The 21,767-nt window shown below is 40.1% G+C and overlaps 1 protein-coding gene across 2 annotated transcripts in view; it reads right to left on the bottom strand.

Annotated features, from left to right (window-relative positions):
* ATP2A2 (ATPase sarcoplasmic/endoplasmic reticulum Ca2+ transporting 2) overlaps positions 1-21,767 on the bottom strand; it is a 57,717-nt gene that overhangs the window by 25,345 nt on the left and 10,605 nt on the right. For both annotated transcript variants that reach the window (XM_035016981.1, XM_035016980.1), the window contains exon 5: positions 18,598-18,736. In XM_035016981.1, coding sequence (XP_034872872.1) covers positions 18,598-18,736 — 139 coding nt within the window. The remainder of the gene's footprint in view (positions 1-18,597; positions 18,737-21,767) is intronic.

The following is a 21,767-nucleotide window of genomic DNA, read 5'->3' as shown; positions in this document are numbered from 1 at the left end:
TAGAGTAAATGCCACAGTGCAGATGCAGGAACAGATAAAGCCAATGTTTTACATGGTCTTGAGAATAGTGTCCAGAACACTGTAGACATTCAAATATTGTTGAACACATACTTATCAGTACCAAAACAACTGGATATTAAAATAAGTGTACAACAGCTTTCCCTGACTTTCTGAAAGGTAAATATGGTAGTTTTCCAAGTCTGACATAAGGGAGAGCTAAAAATTAGAACAAGTACACTCTCCCCTAGAATTGCATATAGTTTTTTGTTGTTGTTGTTGTTGTTGTTTTTGTTTTTTTTAAGAGGGAGTGGGGGGTGGGTGGGAGAGGCAGAGAATCTTAAGCAGGCTCCATGCCCACCACAGAGCCCAATGCAGGGCTGAATCTCACCACCCTGAGATTACGACCTCAGCCAAAATCAAGTCAGATGCTTAAACGACTGAGCCACCTATGCACCTCTACATATAGTATTTTTAAGTCAAATGTTCATTTTCCATGATTACTCTACATACTGAATTTTAACCGTCTGGTTATATATGTAAACTGGCAAAATAGCCTTCTGTCCAAGTAGATTCATTTCATCTGTTAAGCCTTCAATTTAGCTCTGATTTTTCTGCATTTCAGAGCTCTGAAGTTCAGATTATGATTTATTTGCTTTTTGAGCTCCAGTTCATCAAACAGCCCTATAGCCTAACTAGGAAATGTGGTCACAAAGCAGCCCAGAAACAGACTGTCAGTATATAATCTCAAGAGGCAAAGATCATCCTTGCATTTGACTGCAGGGACACATTAGGTTAAGGTGAAATTCCTGCTGGAAATGCTTATGCAATGAACAGCAATACTCCCGGACTGAATAAATGAGAACCTTTCACTTTAATTCTGCTCCTACTACAATCAACCATATACGAAACTTCAGTGACCTAAACAGCTAAAATGCCCCATCAAGATGAAAATTTGAAACCATTTAAAATTTTTTACTGTATTATTTCTGGATGTCATAATTAACTTGATCACGCATGATCTGGAACATGAAAAGAACATAAGGTTCAATGATGAACCTATGACCCTAAATGGAAAATTTACTTGAAAATGTTTCTTGCTGTCATAGGCAATTTATGTCACAGGAAAATTTCTAACATGGCACAGGGGTCCCCACAATCTTTAAGTACTAAGACACTTCTGCACTCCAATAGCTGATCATATACCAGCAATTTAAAAGCAGAACATCTGCTGTGCTCAGCAGGGAGCCTGCTTCTCCCTCTCCCTGCAGCTCCCCCTGTTTTACGCTCTCTAAAAAAAAAATAATAAAAATCATTTTTTAAAAAATTTATTTAAGAGAGAGAGCACACACGGGGGGTGGGCTGAGGCAGAAGCAGACTCCCCGCTGAGCAGGAAGCCCAATACGGGGCTCAATCCCAGACCCTGAGATCATGATCTGAGCTAAAGGCAGACACTTAACTGACTGAACCGCCCAAGTGCCCAGAACATTTCATTTTATACTGAAAGTTGCATCCTGTTTTTCTAGTTCAACAATTTTATGTATAAGCCACAGCATGTACTCTCATATACCTACCAGATTTAAAGCCAATCTAATATTCAAATTGAGGATAAACTATGAGAAGAATCAAAGGAAGTATCTTGGCATTTATTTTGCTGTGTTTCACTGGAAGCTCAGAGGATTTAAAATAGGTGGAACGTATCTTTGAGGCAATAAATACCAACATTAAATTTCTTTCCTGGGTAACATGGTGAACATATTAGCTATTAGTTTAAGACAGTATCAATTACTATATATATATGCAGCATTAAAACTGGCATTATAAAAAAACAGCTACTTTCCCCCCTAAAGGTTTTTCTTTTTAAGATTTTATTTTTAAGCCATCTCTATGCCCAACATGGGAATCAAACTCACAACCCTGACATCAAGAGTTGCACTTGAGCCAGCCAGGCACCCCTGCTCCAAAGGTCTATTTTAAATATATTAAATAATTTCTTTGCTGTACAGAAATTGTATGGATACAATTTAATTGTTGGCCATATATTTAGAAATGACTCAGCTGTCAAATGCTAGTAGAACAAATGAACTGGGAAGCCCTTAAAAACTGACCTCAAGCTTTTCTCAACTCTTCTTCCATCTGACAACAGCCATTCTAACTGGGAGGGAATTAAATATTTAGGAGTTAAAAGAAAAATATCATCTGGGAGCCATTTATAAACTATACAACCTCAGGACCCACTCTTCAAGAATCTGGTTCAAGGGGCGCCTGGGTAGCTCAGTTGTTGAGCGTCTGCCTTCGGCTCAGGTCATGATCCCAGGGTCCTGGGATCGAGTCCCACATAGGGCTCCCTGCTCGGCGGGAAGCCTACTTCTCCCTCTCCCACTCCCCCTGCTTGTGTTCCTGCTCTCGCTCTCTCTCTGTCAAATAAATAAATAAAATCTAAAAAAAAAAAAAAAAAGCTTCTGCCTACGGCTCAGGTCATGATCTCAGGGATTGAGCCCCGCACTGGGCTCCCTGCTCCGCGGGAAGCCTGCTTCCCCCTCTCCCGCTCCCCCTGCTTGTGTTCCCTCTCTCACTATGTCTCCCTCTGTCAAATAAATAAAATCTTAAAAAAAAAAAAATCTGGTTCAATGCATTTGGGATGGGAATCCACCTTTTAAAAAGTTCTCCAAACACAAAAAATACAAGAAACAACAATAACCAAGCATAATAATGGGTTTCAGATCCCATGAAGGGCTTATTCAGAACAGCCTGTTTACTTTGTGCTGTTTCTCATGTGCCAAGTATGCCAGCTCTAGGCCAAGAAGACCTTAATTCCCCCAACACCTGAGAAATTTATTACCTTAAAGTTTTACATTGGAGGCACCTGGGTGGCTCAGTCAATTAAGCATCTTGACCGAGCAGGAACACAAGCAGAGGGAGTGGGAGAGAAGAGAAGCAAAGCAGGCTTCCAGCCGAGCAGGGAGCCCGATGCGGGGCTCGATCCCAGGACCTTAGATCATGACCTGAGTTGAAGGCAGATGCTTAACAACTGAGCCACCCAGGCGCCCCAGACATCTTGACTCTTGATTTCAGCTCAGGTCATGATTTCAGGGTCGTTGGATTGAGCCCCACGTTGGGCTCTGCGATTAGCAGAGTTGGCTTGAAATTCTCTCCCTCTCCCTCACCCTCTGTCCCTCCCCCTGCTCATCTGCAAAGGTGCAAGCTCTCTCCCAAATAAAGTTTTACATTTGTTTCCATTTGTAACTGATCTCTGTGAAAAAGCAGCATAAATCCATATAGAAGCATCAATCCAAACTGGTCTTAAAAAACCTGCTATGGGGGCGCCTGGGTGGCTCAGACGGTTAAGCGTCTGCCTTCGGCTTGGGTCACGATCCCAGGGTCCTGGGATCAAGCCCCACATCAGGCTCCTGGCTCAGCAGGGAGCCTGCTTCTCCCTCTGCCCCTCCCCGTGCTCATGTGCTGTGTATCGAATGAATTAAACTTAAAAAAAAAACAACCAAAAAAACCCCCCTATGTTCTAGTATTCTCTTAGCTAGAAAAACCCTCACATCATCTTAATCAACCCATGTCCTCATTTTAGTTAGGAAACTAAAGTTCAAAGTAAAAGGGGTTTCACCTAAGGAACTTCAATTAAGGAAAGACTTAACCTACTATGTGACTCTTTGTATTTTTCTAAGAGTCAATTTAGGATTGAATCCATTAAGAAGCACACTCTAAGGAAGGAAAAGATTTGTAAGATTCAATGGATACTTTTCAAACTAAGACATAACTTTCTTTTGTCTGCAGGCTTCTATGAATTTCAGACAGAGGGCTTTGTGAGTGAGGAGCAGGCAGTGCTGTTCCTGATGATCACACCCAGTAATATTTCCCTGATGGGGCATGTCAATGCCCTTAGGGCAAGTGGTAGTGGAAAATTCTTACTCTTGCCAAGTGGATGCTCTGCAATTTTTTCCTCTGAAATTTTTTCCCCGTCTCTTGGGTTCTGGTGGTGTAATAAAAGAATAAACTCTATTATAAATACCTTAGATTTGTTTAACATCTGACACTTTTCAAATTCAGCTCTTGGCTTCGTAAGTCCGTAAGCTCTTTAATCTGCTACCACAATAGGGATTTCCACTCTGAACAAAATCCTCAATGTATACTTTATGCTAGGTCACCAAGAATGAAAGTAAAAGTCAAAGGAAATTACTCTGCCACATTTTAGAAATGAACACAAACTTTATCTTAAAACCTGGGAAAGAATGTTCGTAAGCCATGGTACTTAAACGATGTTACACCATTCCATCAAAAATAAATACTGATGGGGGCGCCTGGCTGGCTCAGTCGGTAGAGCATGTGGTTCTTGATCTCGGGGTTCTGAGTTCAAGCCCCTGCTGGGTGTTGAGATTACTAAAAAAAATTAAATAAACTTTAAAATAAATGAATGAATGCTGATAGTTAAAATCAGCATTACTTAGAAAAGGCCTTAAAAAATATTTATTTTATATAAAGAGAGCACACACATATGTTGGCAGTAGGGGAGGGCAGAAGGGGCAGGGGAAGAGAGAATTTTTTTTTTTTTTTTTTTTTTAAGATTTTATTTATTTATTCATGACAGACAGAGAGAGAGAGAGAGGCAGAGGGAGAAGCAGGCTCCCAAGGAGCAGGGAGCCCGATGCGGGACTCGATCCCAGGACCCTGGGATCACGACCTGAGCCGAAGGCAGATGCTTAACCAACTGAGCCACCCAGGCGCCCGGGAAGAGAGAATCTTAAGCAGACTTCACACTAAGCAGAGAGCCTGACCCAGGGGTCGATCTCATGACCCTGAGATCAAGACCTGAGCTGAAACTAAGAGTTGGATGCTTAACCGTGTGACCCAGGTGCCCCACAGAAAAGGCCTTTTTATGAATTGGTTATATGTAGGGGGAAAAAAAACTACTTTACTGTGACAAATTCTACCAGCTATTCAAGTCTTTTCTAAGGAAAAACTATATATAAGATCAGAAATTACCTCCTAAATATCACTATTGTTTTTGAGTTTAAATGGCTCCTAGGAAAAGCAAGCTGTAATAGAATTAACCTAAATTACTTAAACATTTAACTATGACTCAAACATTTTAATTCTGTTTCTGATTTGAGTCATAGATTTTTATAGTCAGAGTGAATGAAATTCCTCACTTGAGAAGCCCACTTGCCTACCTTCTCCAGGCCTCAGAGTGAGCAGGGAAGGAACATCACAAATCGCTAATACCAAGTTTGCTCCCAGTCCATTTTTTGGGAGTATTACCCATGAAAAGACTTATCTTTCAAAAATGCAAATGTTAAAAAAAAAAAAAAAAAAAAAAGCAAATGTAATACTCCTATTTAAATTTAAAATGTTTCAATAGTGGGACGCCTGGGTGGCTCAGTCGTTAAGCGTCTGCCCTCGGCTACGGTTGTGATCCCAGGGTCCTGGGATCAAGCCCCGCATCGGGCTCCCTGCTCCTGTGTCTGCTTCTCCCTCCCCCTGCTCATGTCTGCTCTCTCTCTCTCTCTCTCCCCCTCTCAAATAAATAAAATCTTTAAAAATAAAATAAAATAAAATGTTTCAACAGTTTCTTCCTCCCAGAACGGAGATCAAGTTAGTATCTTAACCGTGGTTTACAGGACTTCCCAGGACCTGGCTGCTGCTTGCTTCTGACCACAATCCCCTTCCTCTAACACAACATAATGGTTTCCAATTCCTCAAAGTTCTTTCTGAGTCTCACACACCCTCTTCTCCTTCACCCCACCTGGCCCCACCCAGCAAGCCTCTCCGTGAACTCCCACTTTAGGTTGCTATCCCTTTCAATGTGCCCACAGACAGCTGTCCTTTCCTTTTCCAAGGCTCTCACACCACGTGCTTGGTAAGTCTTCCTACTCAGTCACTGCTCATTTCCTAGCCCCAAGCACTGTGCTGGTGCACAGTGGACACCAGGTAACGTATCTGTCAACGAATGAAGTACTTGCACACACTATTTCCTTTAATAAACCAGCATCACAGATTTATGATATTATCAAGTTGAAGAACATCACAAAAAGAACAAGGAAGAGAGTCAGGACCAAAGAGATCTCAGACTTGGTTGAGCCGAATGAGGCAAGTGATTGTTACTTAAATTCTACATTTAGACTATCAACAAAAAACCCACGTATGCTAGCAGAGATTGGAGGTGTAGGGGAAAGAGCACATGTGAGAGCAGGGCTTTAGCTGGTAAGGCGATGAAGGTTGCCAAAGAAGTGTCCTTAGCCTGTAAAAGCAGACTAAGGAGTGTCTAGACTATCAACCAGACTCCATTTACATGATGGCATTTAAGTCTGGGCACCAAAGAAAACCATCAAGATGGTAAAGGGTTTGAAAATAATTACATGAACAGCTGAAAGTGCTAAAACTAGCTTGGAAATTAAAATTTTAGCATAGGGCGCCTGAGTGGCTCAGATGGTTGAGTCTGCCTACAGCTTGGGTCATGATCTTCAGGTCCTGGGATCAGGCTCCCAGCTCAGCGAGGAGTCTGCTTCTCCCCCTGCTTGTGCTGTGTCTCTCTCTCTCAGATAAATAAATAAAATCTTTAAAAAATAAAATAAAATTTTAGCATGCACCACACTGTTAGCACTCAAGACTCCCCGTTCCACCACAACTGCCTCTTTCGACTGGACAAGCTGCACTGCTCCAGATTCTAGTCATTTAAGCTCCCCTCCGGTTCTAAAAGGGCCATGAATTTACCTTCACCCACCTAACGGGGCTATCATGGCAGGAGGAATCAAACTTTTGTGTGACTAAAAAGTGGAAAACTAATGTACAGAACAGATGAGTATATTGTAGCTAGTAATAGCAAATATTTTATAATAAAACAGACTAAAAAAGGCATAGCTGGTCCTAAAGAGCCAAACTTCCAGTGACTGGAGGTGTAAGGTAACAGCTCATGAGATGCTGCAGAAGCAGCCCATTACTAAGCAAGCTTACAGCACACAGTATCTGGCATACCCACCAACAGTTTTCTCATTATTACAAAAGTAAAGCCTGCTTTTTTTTTTTTTAAAGATTTTATTTATTTATTTGACAGAGAGAGAGATAGTGAGAGCAGGAACACAAGCAGGGGGAGTGGGAGAGCGAGAAGCAGGCTTCCTGCCGAGCAGAGAGCCCGATGTGGGACTCGATCCCAGGACCCTGGGACCATGACCTGAGCCGAAGGCAGACGCTTAACAACTGAGCCACCCAGGCAGTAAATAAAGCCTGCTTTTAAAAGGTGAAAACCCATTCCTCAGTCCCCTCATCCAAATAGATACCAGCTGTTAACATCTTTCTCTCCTAGGCATCTCTCTACGGATAACACTTACTAAAACTTTATTACAACAGAAATCACAAACCTTTTACATTAATATATACTTATCTGTCTCATGCTTTTTTAATGGCTGCATAGTGCTAACACCCACTAAAATTTGGGGAATGCCTGCTTATTCCGTACCAACCACTGCCATAAGGGCGTTATGGGTTACTAACAACCTTCATAATTTTAAGAAAGAGGTGGTTATCATCATTCCTAGTTTACAGATGAGGAAAATGAGGCACACAAAGCAAACCTGCTCAAGGTCACAGCGTTTATAGCCATACTACATAGTTAGTCAGTCACCATTTTCATGGCCATCTAGGCATTTCTTATTTTTCCTATTACACTGTTATATGCTAAACCTCTTTGTGCACTGAGATTACTTCCGAAGGACAGATTCATAGAAGCAGAATTTTCCCACATACACTCCCATCAAATTTAATCCCTGCCATTTCTTCATTCTCAATCTTCTATTTTTCTGAGCACTGGAATACTTTATTTTTCAAAATTCTTTTATCTTCAAGATCAAAGTTGTTTTACATTTTTACATAGTCAAATCTGGTGCTCTTGGAAGTTCTGTATCACACTTAGGAAATGTGTTCCCAATACAACGTGCTTTCTTCTAATTTTTCCAAAATCTTAATCAGAGTGACATGGATGGAGATGGTACTTACTGGCACTGTGACTACCTCTGAGTCATGGGGAATGGGGAGGAGGTAATTACAGGAAATCAGGAAATGCCAGCCCCAGGAGATTTAGGTGAGGCTTCAAGATCAACTAGTCCATTGTGATCTGATGGGTCAAAGGAGACCTTCCTGAGTCCCTTGTTTCTCAGGTTCTTAAAAGTCTTAGCTACCCTGACTGATGAATGAAGGGCCCTAGGTCTCAAAACTCTCTGCTTCTAATACATCTGCACTGATTTCTATAAGACTATTTGCTCTTCTGCTTATGTACAAGTTCTTAAGATTAAGAACTTAACATCTTGGATTCTGAAACAGAATTATGACTTATAGGAACACCTAAGATAATGATTTCTACACTATCTGGATGCAGAGGCTCAGACTTACACCTCCAGATAGCCCTTTCTTCTTCTATCCTTCTCACTGCAAAACAACTCCATATGGGGGAAAAGGCACGAGAGCAAACCTGCTCCCCACCTTATTTGGTCATACATTTTTGCTTCTACTTCTCTGATCCATGTTTATCATTTTAGAGCATTTGGGTTTGTTGTTTTTTGTTTTTTGGGGGTTAAGTAATCTCTACTCCCAACGTCAGGGCTTAAACTCATGATCTCAAGATCAAGAGAGTCTCATGCTCTATCAACTAAGGCAGTCAGGCACCCCATGTTTATCATTTTAGAAACAGGTAAAAGCTATTTAACAATGTTCCAGCAATACTATGTAAATTGGTTAACAATATTTTACTTAATTACACCACTTAATTATACTTCTTTTCCCCCTCCCCAGTTATATGTCTCAATAAACATATAACACTGTATAAGCTTAAGGTGTACAACATGATGTGATATATGTATAAACTGCAAAATGATTACTACAATTAGTTAATACATCCGTCAGCTCATAGTTTTAATTTTTTTTTCCTTGTGGTAAGAGCTTTTAGCAACTTTCAAATATACAGTGTTGTTAACTATAGTCACCATCTTTGACATTACATCCCCTGAACATCTGTCTTACAATTGGAATTTTGTACCTTTTGGCCACCTTCACCCAGTTACCTCACCTGGATGTCCCTGGCAAACACCAATCTGATCTGTTTCTAGGAGTTTTGTTTTTTGTTTGTTTGTTTGTTTTTAGATTCTACATATAAATGAGACCACACAATATGTGCCTTTCTCTGACTTATTTCACTTAACATAACACCCTCAAGGTCTATCCGTGTTGTTGCAACTGGCATGATTTCCTTTTTTTATGGCTGAGTAATATTCCACTGCACACATATAACACATTTCTTTACCCATTCATCCATCAACAGATGTTTAGGTTGTTTCCATGTCTTGCCTATTGTAAACAACACTACAAGTAACATAGGGGTACAGATATTTCTTTGGGATAGTGATTTCTTTTCCTTCAGATATATACCCAGAAATGGAATTACTGGATCATATGGAGTACATACTTTTAAAAAACATTGCTCTAAGCAGCTAGCCAGATCTGAAGGCCTGTTTTTGTCTGTTTTTAAAAGAGCCCTCAATGGGGCACCTGGATGGCTCAGCAAGTTAAGGGTCTGACTTTTGATTTCGGCTCAGGTCATGATCCCAGGGTCGTGAGACGGAGCCCCAGGTCAGGCTCTGAGCTCAGCATGGAGTCTGCTTGAGATTCTCTCCCTCTCCCAGTCCCCACTTCAAGTGGGTGCACACACATGCTCTCTCAAATAAATGAAAAAAAAATCTTTAAAAGAGCCTGTAAGAGAAGAATGATTTTTACAATTTTAGAGGCTTAATTTTAAAAATTACATATATTTTTCTGCAGAGACTGTGTGGGGCCCACAGAGCCTCAAATATTTACTAAAAGGCTCTGTATGCCAAAACAAAACAAAACAGAACAAAACACCTCTCTGCTCTATAGCACAGAATCTTGGGTATTTGCATCAGCGGTTAGGGAGCTTGGCAGTTATGGATTAAAGTGTCTGCTGGCTTTCAGACTGCTCCAAATCCTTTTTTTCCCAAAAGCAAAAGTACACCTGGACTCATGGCCCCATTAACAAATGGTAAGACCATGTTATCAGAAGCAGACATCTTCTAAAGCCAGAAAGCGCCTTTAAAGTCTACTCCAATTACCCAATTCTGTAGAGGTTAATCTGTCCAGTGTCATGCAGAATTAGAATAATAATCCGGGTTCTTCTGTCAATCAGTCATCTTTGTATTTTACAACTTTGTCTTTCCTTTCCCTCAACTGCTTGGAAACACCGCTTCACAGGTTATTAATTTCCATTACTGGAAGGTGACTATCAACAGTGGAACTTTTCTTCCCTTAAATAGCTGCCAAGTTTAAGAATTAGTTTTTTTATTGACTAAATCCCAAAACTGCTGGCACTACTTACTGAACATTAACTTTTCATTTTAGGAAATAAATCAATTTCTTTAGAAGCTAAAGCAAATGGAATTTTATGTTAAGACTGTCATTTCTATCACATAATCTTAAGATATGATTTGCTCCCAAGTATACTTACTATAGGACAGAAATCATCAAGGATACTTCTATCTTTGTACTATTCACCAACTCCAGGTTACTTAGATACATAAAGTTTGTTGGTTTTTTTTTTTTTTTTTTAAAGATTTTATTTATTTATTTGACAGAGAAAGACACAACGAGAGAAGGAACACAAGCAGCGGGAGTGGGAGAAGGAGAAGTAGGCTTCCTGCGGAGCAGGGAGCCCGATGCGGGGCTCGATCCCAGGACCCTGGAATCATGACCTGAGCCGAAGGCAGACGCTTAACGACTAAGCCAGCCAGGTGCCCCCATAAAGTTTGTTTTAAACAATCCTGAAAACAAAGGCGTTGAGAGTCAATAAATAACCCGCCCAGGCATACACTAGAACCCCTAAAATTCTGAAGTGAAGACTTTTATGACTACCATAGCTTGATTCACTTTGATAAGATTAACAGATAATCCAGAAAACATAAAAATATGGATGTTTGTTTCTCATAAAATTATACCTGATTTTACGAATTTGGGTTTCCAGCCATCCAAATATTTTCCTGGCATTAAGGTAATACAAAAGTACTGTGGCTTCAGATGATGAAAATGTAGTAACTATCCCTGTATTTTACTTGCCAGAGCAATTTTATTTGGCTCCTATATTCTAGATACTTCTAAGGTTTACATAGCATCTGCTATGCATGCTTACACAATGTCTCCTTGGAAAGGTTATTAGCTGGTATAGCAACATCTGGAATTTAAATTCCTTAATCCCTATATCTCCCCCTCAAAAAACCTCCTGGTCCAGCCTAGCCTCCAGAAAGTTCAGCAAAACTACTCTGTACTCATCCAAAAGCTAGCAAAAAGGACTTTATCACCTGAATTTAAGAGATGAACCCTATATCCAAAAAAATGGCTACAAAAAGATCTCTTTTTCTGTAAGTATCCAAATAGTAACTCCACACTTGGCTTTTATCTCCAAAACAGTTCACAATATTCTCCAGTTTTTCAATTCATCAAAGAATCCCTCAAACTTAATTTCATAATTTAAATGAAAATATAAAAGTTACCATGTCTAAAAGCACAGATCATGCCATTTATCCCTTAGGCTATGTAGAGAATAAGACTGACTGCCAAGAAATAATTTGGATCTACACTTAAAATTCAAGTTCATTTCTTTGGTTCACAGAACTGAATTACTGTGCTAAATGCCAAATGGCAGAGTCAATCAGATTATTAATCCTAATAAAAGTAGAAGTTAAAAAGCCTCAACATGGGGGCGCCTGGGTGGCTCAGTCGTTAAGCGTCTGCCTTCGGCTCAGGTCATGGTCCCAGGGTCCTGGGATCGAGCCCCACATCGGGTTCCCTGCTCCGCGGGAAGCCTGCTTCTCCCTCTCCCTCTCCCCCTGCTTGTGTTCTTTCTCTCGCTGTATCTCTGTCAAATAAATAAAATCTTAATTAAAAAAAAAAAAAGCCTCAACATGTATAGTTTTAATAAATAAACGCTTATTTATCTGGCTCAGGTTAAGCACAGTATGTTTATCCAAAAAGGTTCCATACATCCTTGTACATGTCTTAGGATTACGTGTTACCCAGTTCAGTGACCCACTGGTTCTAGTAATTGAGCAAAACTATGATTTCTAATTTGGATATAGATATACAACCACCATGAAAAGTCACCAAACAGACCAAACAATATATTGACAACCTAAAAATTAAATTGTGATCTGGCTTCAACATGATAAGGGCCACCTACAAAAGCCACAGCTAACATAAGACTTCATGATAAAAGACTACACTTACCCCCTATGATCAGGAACAAGACAAGAATGTCTACTCTTGCCACTTCTATTCAATATTCTACTGGGGATTCTATTTAGGGCAATTAAACAAGAAAAAGAAACTAAAGGCACCCAGATGGGAAAGACACAGAAATATTTGTTTGCAGATAACATGATCTTATTTACAGAAAATCTTAAGGGCTCTTGAAAAACTAGTAAGATTCCAGCAAGATTGCAAGGTTTAAGATACAGACAAAAATCAATTGTATTTCTATACACCAGCAAAGAATAATCTAAAAATGAAATAGAGAAAACAATCCCAATTACACATAGCTTCCAAACAAAAAAAACATAAAATACTTACGAATAAACAAGACAAGACTTGTACAATGTAAACAACAGAATGCTAAAATAAAAGACCTAAATAAATGGAAAGAGACCCTACATTATCATCCAAGTGGCATTTTCTTGCACTGGAAGATTTAATGTTGTTGGTGGCCATACTCCCCAAAATTATCTATACAATTAACATAACTCTTACCGAGATCCTAGGTTTTTGTTTTGGAGAAAATAGCAAGCTAATCTTAAATTTATATGGAAATGCAGGGGACCCAGTATACTCCAAACCATAAAGAAAAACAACAAAGTAGAGAAGACACAAACTCAATGATGTCAAAACTTACTACACAAAGCTACAGTAACCAAGACAGTGTGGTGTTGGCATAAGGATAGACACACAGATCAATGGAATAATAGTCCATTTGTAGTGGAAAATGTGGTCAGCTCATTTTTGACAAGGGTGCCAGGACAATTCAATGAATGTCTTTTCAACAAATGGTGCTCAGACAACTGGATATCCAAATTGCAAAAGAAGGAAGCCCGACACCTACACACCTGACACCACACAGAAAAACCTTTGTGACCTTAGATTAGGCAACAGCACCTTAGGACACCAAAAGCACAAGCAACAAAAGAAAAAAACTGACAAATGGGACTTTATCAAAATCAAAAATATTTATGCTACAAAGGACACCAAGAAAGTAAAAAGAAAACCTACAGAATGGGAAAAATTATCGGAAACCATATCTGGTAAGACAGGATATGTAAAAACAAGACAAGACCTTACAGATGACTAAAAAGACAAATAACCCAATTTAAATAGATAAGAATTTGAAAAGACATTTCTCCAAAGACAACATACTAACAGAAAATAAACATAGGACAAGATGCTCAACATCATTAGGAAATTAGGAAGATACCACTTCATGGCTAAAATTAGAAAATAAAGATAATAACAAGTGTTGGTGAGAATGTGGAGAAACTAGAACTTAAATGTTGCTAGTGGAAATGAAAAATAATGCAACCACTTCAGATAACAGATTGGGAGTTGCTCAAAATGTTAAACATAGAGTAGTCATATGCCCCAGCAATGCCATGGCTAAGAGCGTACCTAAGAGATTGAAAGCATACGTTTACACAAAAACTTGTACACAAATATTCACAGTAGCATTATTCATAATGGCCAAGAAGGGGAAACAACCCAAATGTTGGTGAATTGATGAATGGATAAATAAAATGTGGTACACCCAAACAATGGGATATTCAGCCATAAAAAGTAATGAGATACATTATACACATGATGGAAAAATATGTGACCCATGCCGCATGGACGAATTCTGAAAAACAATATACCAGGTGAAGAAGGCAGTCTCAAAGGCCATATATTGTATGGTCCCATTTATATGCAATATCCAGAATAAACTGTGGCTGCTGGGGCCTAACGGCAAGGGGCAGGGGGAGTGACTGCTAATGTTCTGCATCCCTCAGAATGGTCAAAATTCAAGAAGAGTAGTATACAAGAGCCCAGCGTTGAAGCACCGCACATGCTTTTAGCAACCCGTGTACAGTGGGGGAAAGAGTAGGAAGGAAAAAGCATTAAACTATTAGAACTGCTCGCACTCCCCACAAATGTTTCAGAAAGAGGTGAAAGCAGAATGGGGGTTTAAACGTGTTTTTTGCTTAACATAGTTACTAGTTAAGTCTATTCACCTAAGATGAGGGATTTAAACTCATCTTCTAATATTAAACCAATTGTGGGGTGCCTGGGTGGCTCAGTTGGTTAAGCGACTGCCTTCGGCTCAGGTCATGATCCTGGAGTCCCGGGATCGAGTCCCGCATCGGGATCCCTGCTCAGCGGGGAGTCTGCTTCTCCCTCTGACCCTCCTCCCTCTCACGCTGTCTCTCATTCTCTCTCTCTTAAATAAATAAATAAAATCTTTAAAAATATATATATATATTAAACCAATTGTTTTTTGAATAGTAAAAGAAAGGGAGTAGTTGCCAGAAGCTGGAGAAGGGCTTAAAGGGAAGTAACTGTTCAATGGGAACAGAAGATCAGTTTGAGAAAATGAAAAAGTTCTGGAGATGGATGGATGATGGTCTGGAGATGGTCGCACAACAATGTGAATGTGCTTAATGCCATGGAACTATACATTTAAAAACAGTTAAAATGGTAAACTTTATATTCTGTGTATTTTACCACAACATACACAAATAAGGGTATTCCAGTAGACTGGAAGTTTTAGGTCACACACACTGAATCAATCATTATTTGTCCTTCCTAAACCATCAAACACATACAAACATACAAAACACTACATTATAGGAAACAGAATTTCACAGCGGGCAAGAAAAGTCAGGTAAATTAGGGCTATAACCAAAGCTTTGCCACTGTGAGATCTGGGCAAATTAATAAATTATATAAAGTTTGTTTAACTTCCTAAAAAAGGCCAGGAAAGTTCGGTGGTATTGAAAACTAAAAATAGAGGCCCATAAGGAGAGGCATGAGATGAAATCATAGAAGCAAGCAGGAGCCATATGATGCAAGGTCTTTTAGGTGAAAAGCATTTTATATTTCAGGTACAATCGGGAAGCCACTGAACAATTTTAGCAGGTGAGTGAACAATAGGACCTTTAGGAAACTGCTCCGGCTGCTATGTGGAGAAAGGACTGGAAGAAGGTGACAAAGGAAGCCAGAGCCCAGTAAGGACACAAGGACAGTCCCAGTATGAGCTGGTGACTGAGGAAACAAATTCACAAATTTGGGTTTGTTTTGGAGACAGAATCAAATGGTCTTAGAGAAAGATAACGAGAATGAAGGACCAAGATGACTCCCAAGCTTCTCTCAGCTAATTAGGTGGTCAGAATGACGTACTGAAACAGGAAAGCCTGGACAGCAACCAGATTGAGAAGAAAAGACAAATCCAAAGAGTAGCTGGCCTTTATCTCTTCAAAAGGGAAGATGCCTTGAGGGTCAAGGTTACAGCTTCCTCTGACACTATTTACCACTGCACTTACTGATGCAAACTCAGGATAAACGCCTGGGTGGTAATTTAACTTTCCTTTTTTTAAAGATTTTTTTTTTTTAATTTATTTATTAGAGAGAGAGAGTGAGAGAGAGAGCGCAAGAGGGGGAAGGGCTAGAGGGAGAAGCAGACTCCCCGCCGAGCAGGGAGCCCGATGCGGGACTCGATCCCGGGACTCCAGGATCATGACCTGAGCCGAAGGCAGTCGCTTAACCAACTGAGCCACCCAGGCGCCCTAACTTTCCTTTTTTTTAAAAGATTTTTAAAAATTTATTTGACAGAGAGAGACACAGTGAGAGAGGGAACACAAGCAGGGGGAGCATGAGAGGGAGAAGCAGGCTTCCCGTGGAGCAGGAAGCCCGACACAGGACCCGATCCCAGGACCCTGGGATCATGACCTGAGCTGAAGGCAGACACCTAACGACTGAGTCACCCAGACGCCCCTCCCTAACTTTTCATATAGACTCAATATACTGATATAGCCTAACTAGCATAAAAACTCTTAAAATATTTTTAGTGCGAGAGGCTGAAGAGTATATGAGTATATTACCAGATTAAACTGGAGAAATGGAAAACATATGAAGTCAAATGGAATCTCATACACAAATTTAGGTGACATTATCAGCAACTGCACCTCTCACATACGTACGTCTGGAAAGACAAACCATCTTTCTCTGAGGTTTCCTTCCTCAATTACCAGCACCATCACCATCCAGTCACCTAAATCAGAAATCCTGCCAGTGGCTTTGATTCTACATCCCAAGCCCAGTCAGCTCCATACACCCATCTGGTTATTTATTTTTTTTTAAGATTTTATTTATTTATTTGACAGAGAGAGACACAGCGAGAGAGGGAACACAAGCAGGGGGAGGGGGAGAGGGAGAAACAGGCTTCCCATGGAGCAGGGAGCCCGATGTGGGGCTCGATCCCAGGACCCTGGGATCATGACCTGAGCCAAAGGCAGACGCTTAACGACTGAGCCAGCCAGGCGCCCCCCATCTGGTTATTAAAACCTGTCACTCAGCATTGAAATTTGAGACTATCTGTCAAACTACAAAGGCCATAATTTCATGCCCAAGGGAGATTCAATTATTTTGGGACAGGACCTGGTCAAAACTTTAAAGAGCGCCCCCAGATGATTCTGATGTGTACCTCCGCTTAAGAACCACTATTCATAAACTCAAAATTCTTCCCTTGTTATTCTTAATGCTACTGCTCTCATTATCTCTTGCCTCATCACCTTTGGCCTAGACTATCAAATAGCCTATCTCTAGCCTTCCCCATTCTGACCTATTTTCCGTATCACAGCCAGAATTCCCTAATTCTTATTTTTGCTATAAAATCCACTGTGACAAGTAAAAAACTGAATGAGGTTGTCGATTAGACAAGTTTTGTATCAATTTCCTGATTTTGATAATTGTACGGAACTTATACTAAGAGAATGCCCTTGATTTTATAAATTCTCAAGTATTAAGGATAAAGAGGCATCATGCCTGTGACATATTCCCAAATAGTTCAGACAAAAATGTGTGAACGTATAGGTATCGACTGAAAAAGGATAATGCACATGTGATAAAACATTGACACTTTGAGAATCTGGGTAAAGGATATGTGGGAACTGTTACTATTCTTACAATATTCTTAATGTCAAAATTAGTTTAAAAAATGGATTTTTAAAAATAATACAATCCTGTGTATTTGACAGAAAAAGAGAGAGCACAAGCAGGGGGAGTGGGAGAGGGAGAAGGCGGCTCCCCACAGAGCAGGGAGCCTGACTCGGAGCTCCACCCCAGGACCCTGAGATAATGACCTGAGCTGAAGGCAGACACTTAACTGACTGAGCCACCCAGGCGCCCCTGTATTTTCTCTTCCTTATGATTTTCTTAATAACATTTTCTTTTCTCTAACTTACTTTAAGAATACAATATATAAAACATATAAACATACAGAACATGTCTTAACTGACTATGTTCTGTATATAAGGCCAGCAGTAAAGTTTTGGGGAAGTCAAAAGTTATACATGGATTCCTGAGCGCCCCAACTCCTTCACTGTTCAAGGATCAACTGGTACAAAGTATTTGGAGCTCAGCAAGGTGTGAAAAACCATGACAGTGTGAATAATCTGATATAACTCTCCAGCAAAAAGACTAGACTGTTATTGGTTCTGGGCATTCAGGGCTGCCTAAAAACATGGTACTGATCTTGAGCAATGAGAATACAAACCCCTTTAAGATCTGTGGAGAGCTGTGGCCTTGCACTGAATTCACAAACTCTTTGAAGGTCTTTGAAGCTGAGACCCCTGGCTCTGTGTTATGCAGAAGTATTTTAAAGCAGAGCTTTTTAGGGCTGGGAAATTACCCTTAACCATCTACTTAGTTTGATAGTTGCAAGTATGACTAAACATTTGTATCAAGAATCCAAACAGGAAAAACTATGCAGCCCTTAACTTGTCTTCTAAATTGCTCACTTCAACTAATTGTCAAATAAGAGATTAAGTTCATTATTTCACTAGTGCTAGTGTTCTACCACGGACCAAAAGTATTAAGTACAACAGTTCAAAACACTGTTTAAAACAAACAAGTTTTATCAACACGAGGGGAGGTGCCAAACACCTAGAAATAAATATACAGAAAACTTGATTTGTTTGGAAGGCACCCAAACCTGTTAATATAATTGATACATCTAAGCATAATTTTTTAAAAAATTTATTTGACAGAGAGAGAGAGAGAACACAGGCAGGGGAAGCAGCAGGCAGAGGGAGAAGCAGGCTCCCCGCTGAGCAGGGAGCCCGATATGGGGCTGGATCCCAGGACCCTGGGATCATGACCTGAGCCGAAGGCAGACGCTTAACCGACTGAGCCACCCAGGTGTCCCTGAGCACAATTTTTAAAACAATTATGAGCCTTGAGAAAAGGACTGCGTTCAGATACACAATCTAGAATAAAACAAAAATGACAAACTCAACTCACCAGCAATTTCTACAATATCACCAGGAACTATGTCTTTAGCTTTAATCCGCTGGACACTCTTTCTGTCCTGTCGATATACTTTGCCCATTTCAGGCTCATATTCCTTAAGGGCCTCGATTGCATTCTCAGCATTTCTTTCCTATAAAAAAGATAAAAGTAGTAAACACATACTTGCCACTGAAAATTAGTATTTTAGTCCAAGGAATCAAATTTTAGACTTCTAAACTTTAGGAAAAAAGACACAAAAGATGCACATTAATGATACTTATAAACAATTCACATAAGATGATAAATCACCAGGATCTTACAATTTTGTGCTAAAAAATGAAGAATTAAGCACCCTAACAGGCCTGAACAGGGAATAAAATCCTAACAGGAAAAAGCAGTTACAGAATCTGTTGTTCCCAAGCCCACTGTGTAACAAGGCCCTCACCTCCAGTCACAGCCACACCACTGAAAATTGATCCTGTCTCACATGAAAAGTGATGGTCTGGGGCTGGACTGCCTAGGTTCACCCCAGGCTTTTCCACTTAACAGCTAAGTGATTGTGCATGAGCTACACAACACACAGGTTTGGTGCCTACAAAACCTGGACACCAACACTACTACCGCAAGAGCTATGAGGATTTACAAACTATTTAGACTGTGTTTTGGCCAATAATACATGTTATGAGTGATGAAAATTAAGAAAATCAAGTTATATCTCAAATTCTGGGAAATCTCTTTGCAGTAGTGAAGACTAATAAATGGTTGGAATCTCATCAGAGAACGGTCAGTCCTGGGGCGCCTGGGTGGCTCAGTCATTTTAAATATCCAACTTTTTCTTTAAGATTCATTTATTTTGAGAAAGAACATGCACGTGCATGGGTGGCAGGGCAGACGGCAGAGGGAGAGAGAATCTTAACCAGACTCCATGCTGAGTACAGAGCCCGAGGTGGGGCTAGAACTCATGACCTGAGATCATGACCTGAGCTGAAGCCAAGAGTCAGACGCTTGACTGAGCCCCCCAGGCTCCCCAAGCAGCTGACCCTTGATTTTGGCTCAGGTCATGATCTCAGGGTTGTGAAATCAAGCCCTGTTGGGCCCTGTGCTGGGCGTGGACCCTGATTAGATTTCCCTCTACCTCCCTTCCACCTCCCCCTAAAAAACCAAAAAACAAAAACTGCCAGTCCCATAGCATACATATTTACTGTAATACTGTATACAAATATATCAAACCTTAATCATACATAGGTTTTCTTTCCAAATTTTGAGATGAAAGATGTAGAAATCAAAATATGTTTAAAAAAAAAAAAGCTACAGGAAAGTTCCTTTAAGGGAAGAAAAAAAAAAAGAAAGAAAAAGAAAAGCACATGTGCCAAATTTGTCTTCTCTCCTTTTGGAGAGTAAGCAATTAGAAGTCAAGGAGCAAATCTACACAGTGCATGCCCAGGTGAGGTTACTCAAAGCACAAAGGAAAGGATTCATTTCTCTCACTTCTTGCCTTCTGATATAAAGCTCAATTTAACCTTTTTTTTTTAAATTTTTAGAAGATTTTATTTATTTGACAGAGAGAGAGAGACAGTGATAGAGGGAACACAAGCAGGGGGAGTGCGAGAGGGAGAAGCAGGCTTCCCGCTGAGCAGGGAGCCTGATGCGGGGCTCGAACCCAGGACCCTGGGATCCTGACCTGAGCCGAAGGCAGACGCTTAACGACTGAACCACCCAGGCGCCCCAAAGCTCAATTTAACCTTATCTGGGTAGAATTTACACACAATACTACATGATTTCATTTTTTTAAAAAAGATTTTATTTGAGATAGAGCGAGAGAGAGAGAGCACACAAGCAGGGTGGAGGGGCAGAGGGAGAGAGAGAAACAGACTCCCCGCTGAGCAGGAAGCCCAATGCGGAGCTCAATCCCAGGACCCAGAGATCAAGATCTGAGCCACCCAGGTGTCCCTGTAATCTCATTTTTTACCTGAGTGTAAAAATTATGGTCTGTCGCAAAAAATCCCAAAATCTGCTTAAAGTGAAGTTAGAGGGCTTAAAACTGAAAGCTAATGGCATGAGTCTCACTTTAAATGTTTACATCCGTGAAAAAGTATAGAATATGTTAAATTTGGGAACCTCATGATAAAAATAATTTCAACCCCATATCAGATTTGCTTAAAGAATATTGTCTGTATCACCTTGTAATTAACAGAAATGCTAGAATATTTAATTCTAATTAAATGTCATTGCTATAAGGTCCTTAAATTCAAATGCTACTGATACTGTAAAAGAATAAATTCTCAGCACTGCTGCTATTCAATTAGTCAAATTTGAAACACTTTTTTCCATAGAATTACCTCTCCCATTTGTTAACTGTGGCAGTTTTAATTCCTTTTCTCCCTCTACAAGGTCATGTCAGATAGAGTTTAACTAGATTGCTCAAGGTTAAGAGATATCCCAGGAGCACTGGATTTTACTTCTACTCAAAATTAGCGAAAGTACATTTAAATTAGAAGCATTAAAGATAAATTATCTCAGACCCCAAGGACAAAAATGCCAATTAAAACTACTTTAAAAGGCTTCCTCTCAACTCAAATGATCAAAAGGAATATTTAGAATGTAGGGGTGGGAAAGGGAAACAAATGATCACAAATTCAAATAGGTTATATCCTGTTGGTGGGGATGCAAGCTGGTGCAGCCACTCTGGGAAACAGTATGGAGGTTCCTCAAAAGGTTGAAAATAGAGCTACCCTATGACCCAGCAATTGCACTACTGGGTATTTACCCCAAAGATACAAATGTAGTGATCCGAAGGGGCACGTGCACCCCAATGTTTATAGCATCAATGTCCACAACAGCCAAACTATGGAAAGAGCCTAGATGTCCATCAACAGATGAATAGATAAACAAGACGTGGTATATATATATATACAATGGAATATTATGCAGCCATCAAAAAAAAAAGTATGAAATCTTGCCATTTGCACAATGTGGATGGAACTAGAAGGTATTATGCTAAGTGAAATAAGTCAATCAGAGAAAGACAATTATTTTATGATCTCACTGATATGAGGAATTTGAGAAAAAAGACAGGATCATAGGGGAAGGGAGGGAAAAATGAAACAAGACAAAACCGGAGGGGGAGACAAACCATAAGAGACTCAATCTCAGGAAGCAAACTGAGGGTTGCTGGAGTGGAG

This window comes from Mirounga leonina, unplaced genomic scaffold, assembly GCF_011800145.1.
Source record: "Mirounga leonina isolate KUSES-001 unplaced genomic scaffold, KU_Mleo_1.0 Mir_171, whole genome shotgun sequence".
Classification (NCBI taxonomy): Eukaryota; Metazoa; Chordata; class Mammalia; order Carnivora; family Phocidae; genus Mirounga; species Mirounga leonina.
This window is presented reverse-complemented; position numbering and strand designations above follow the sequence as displayed.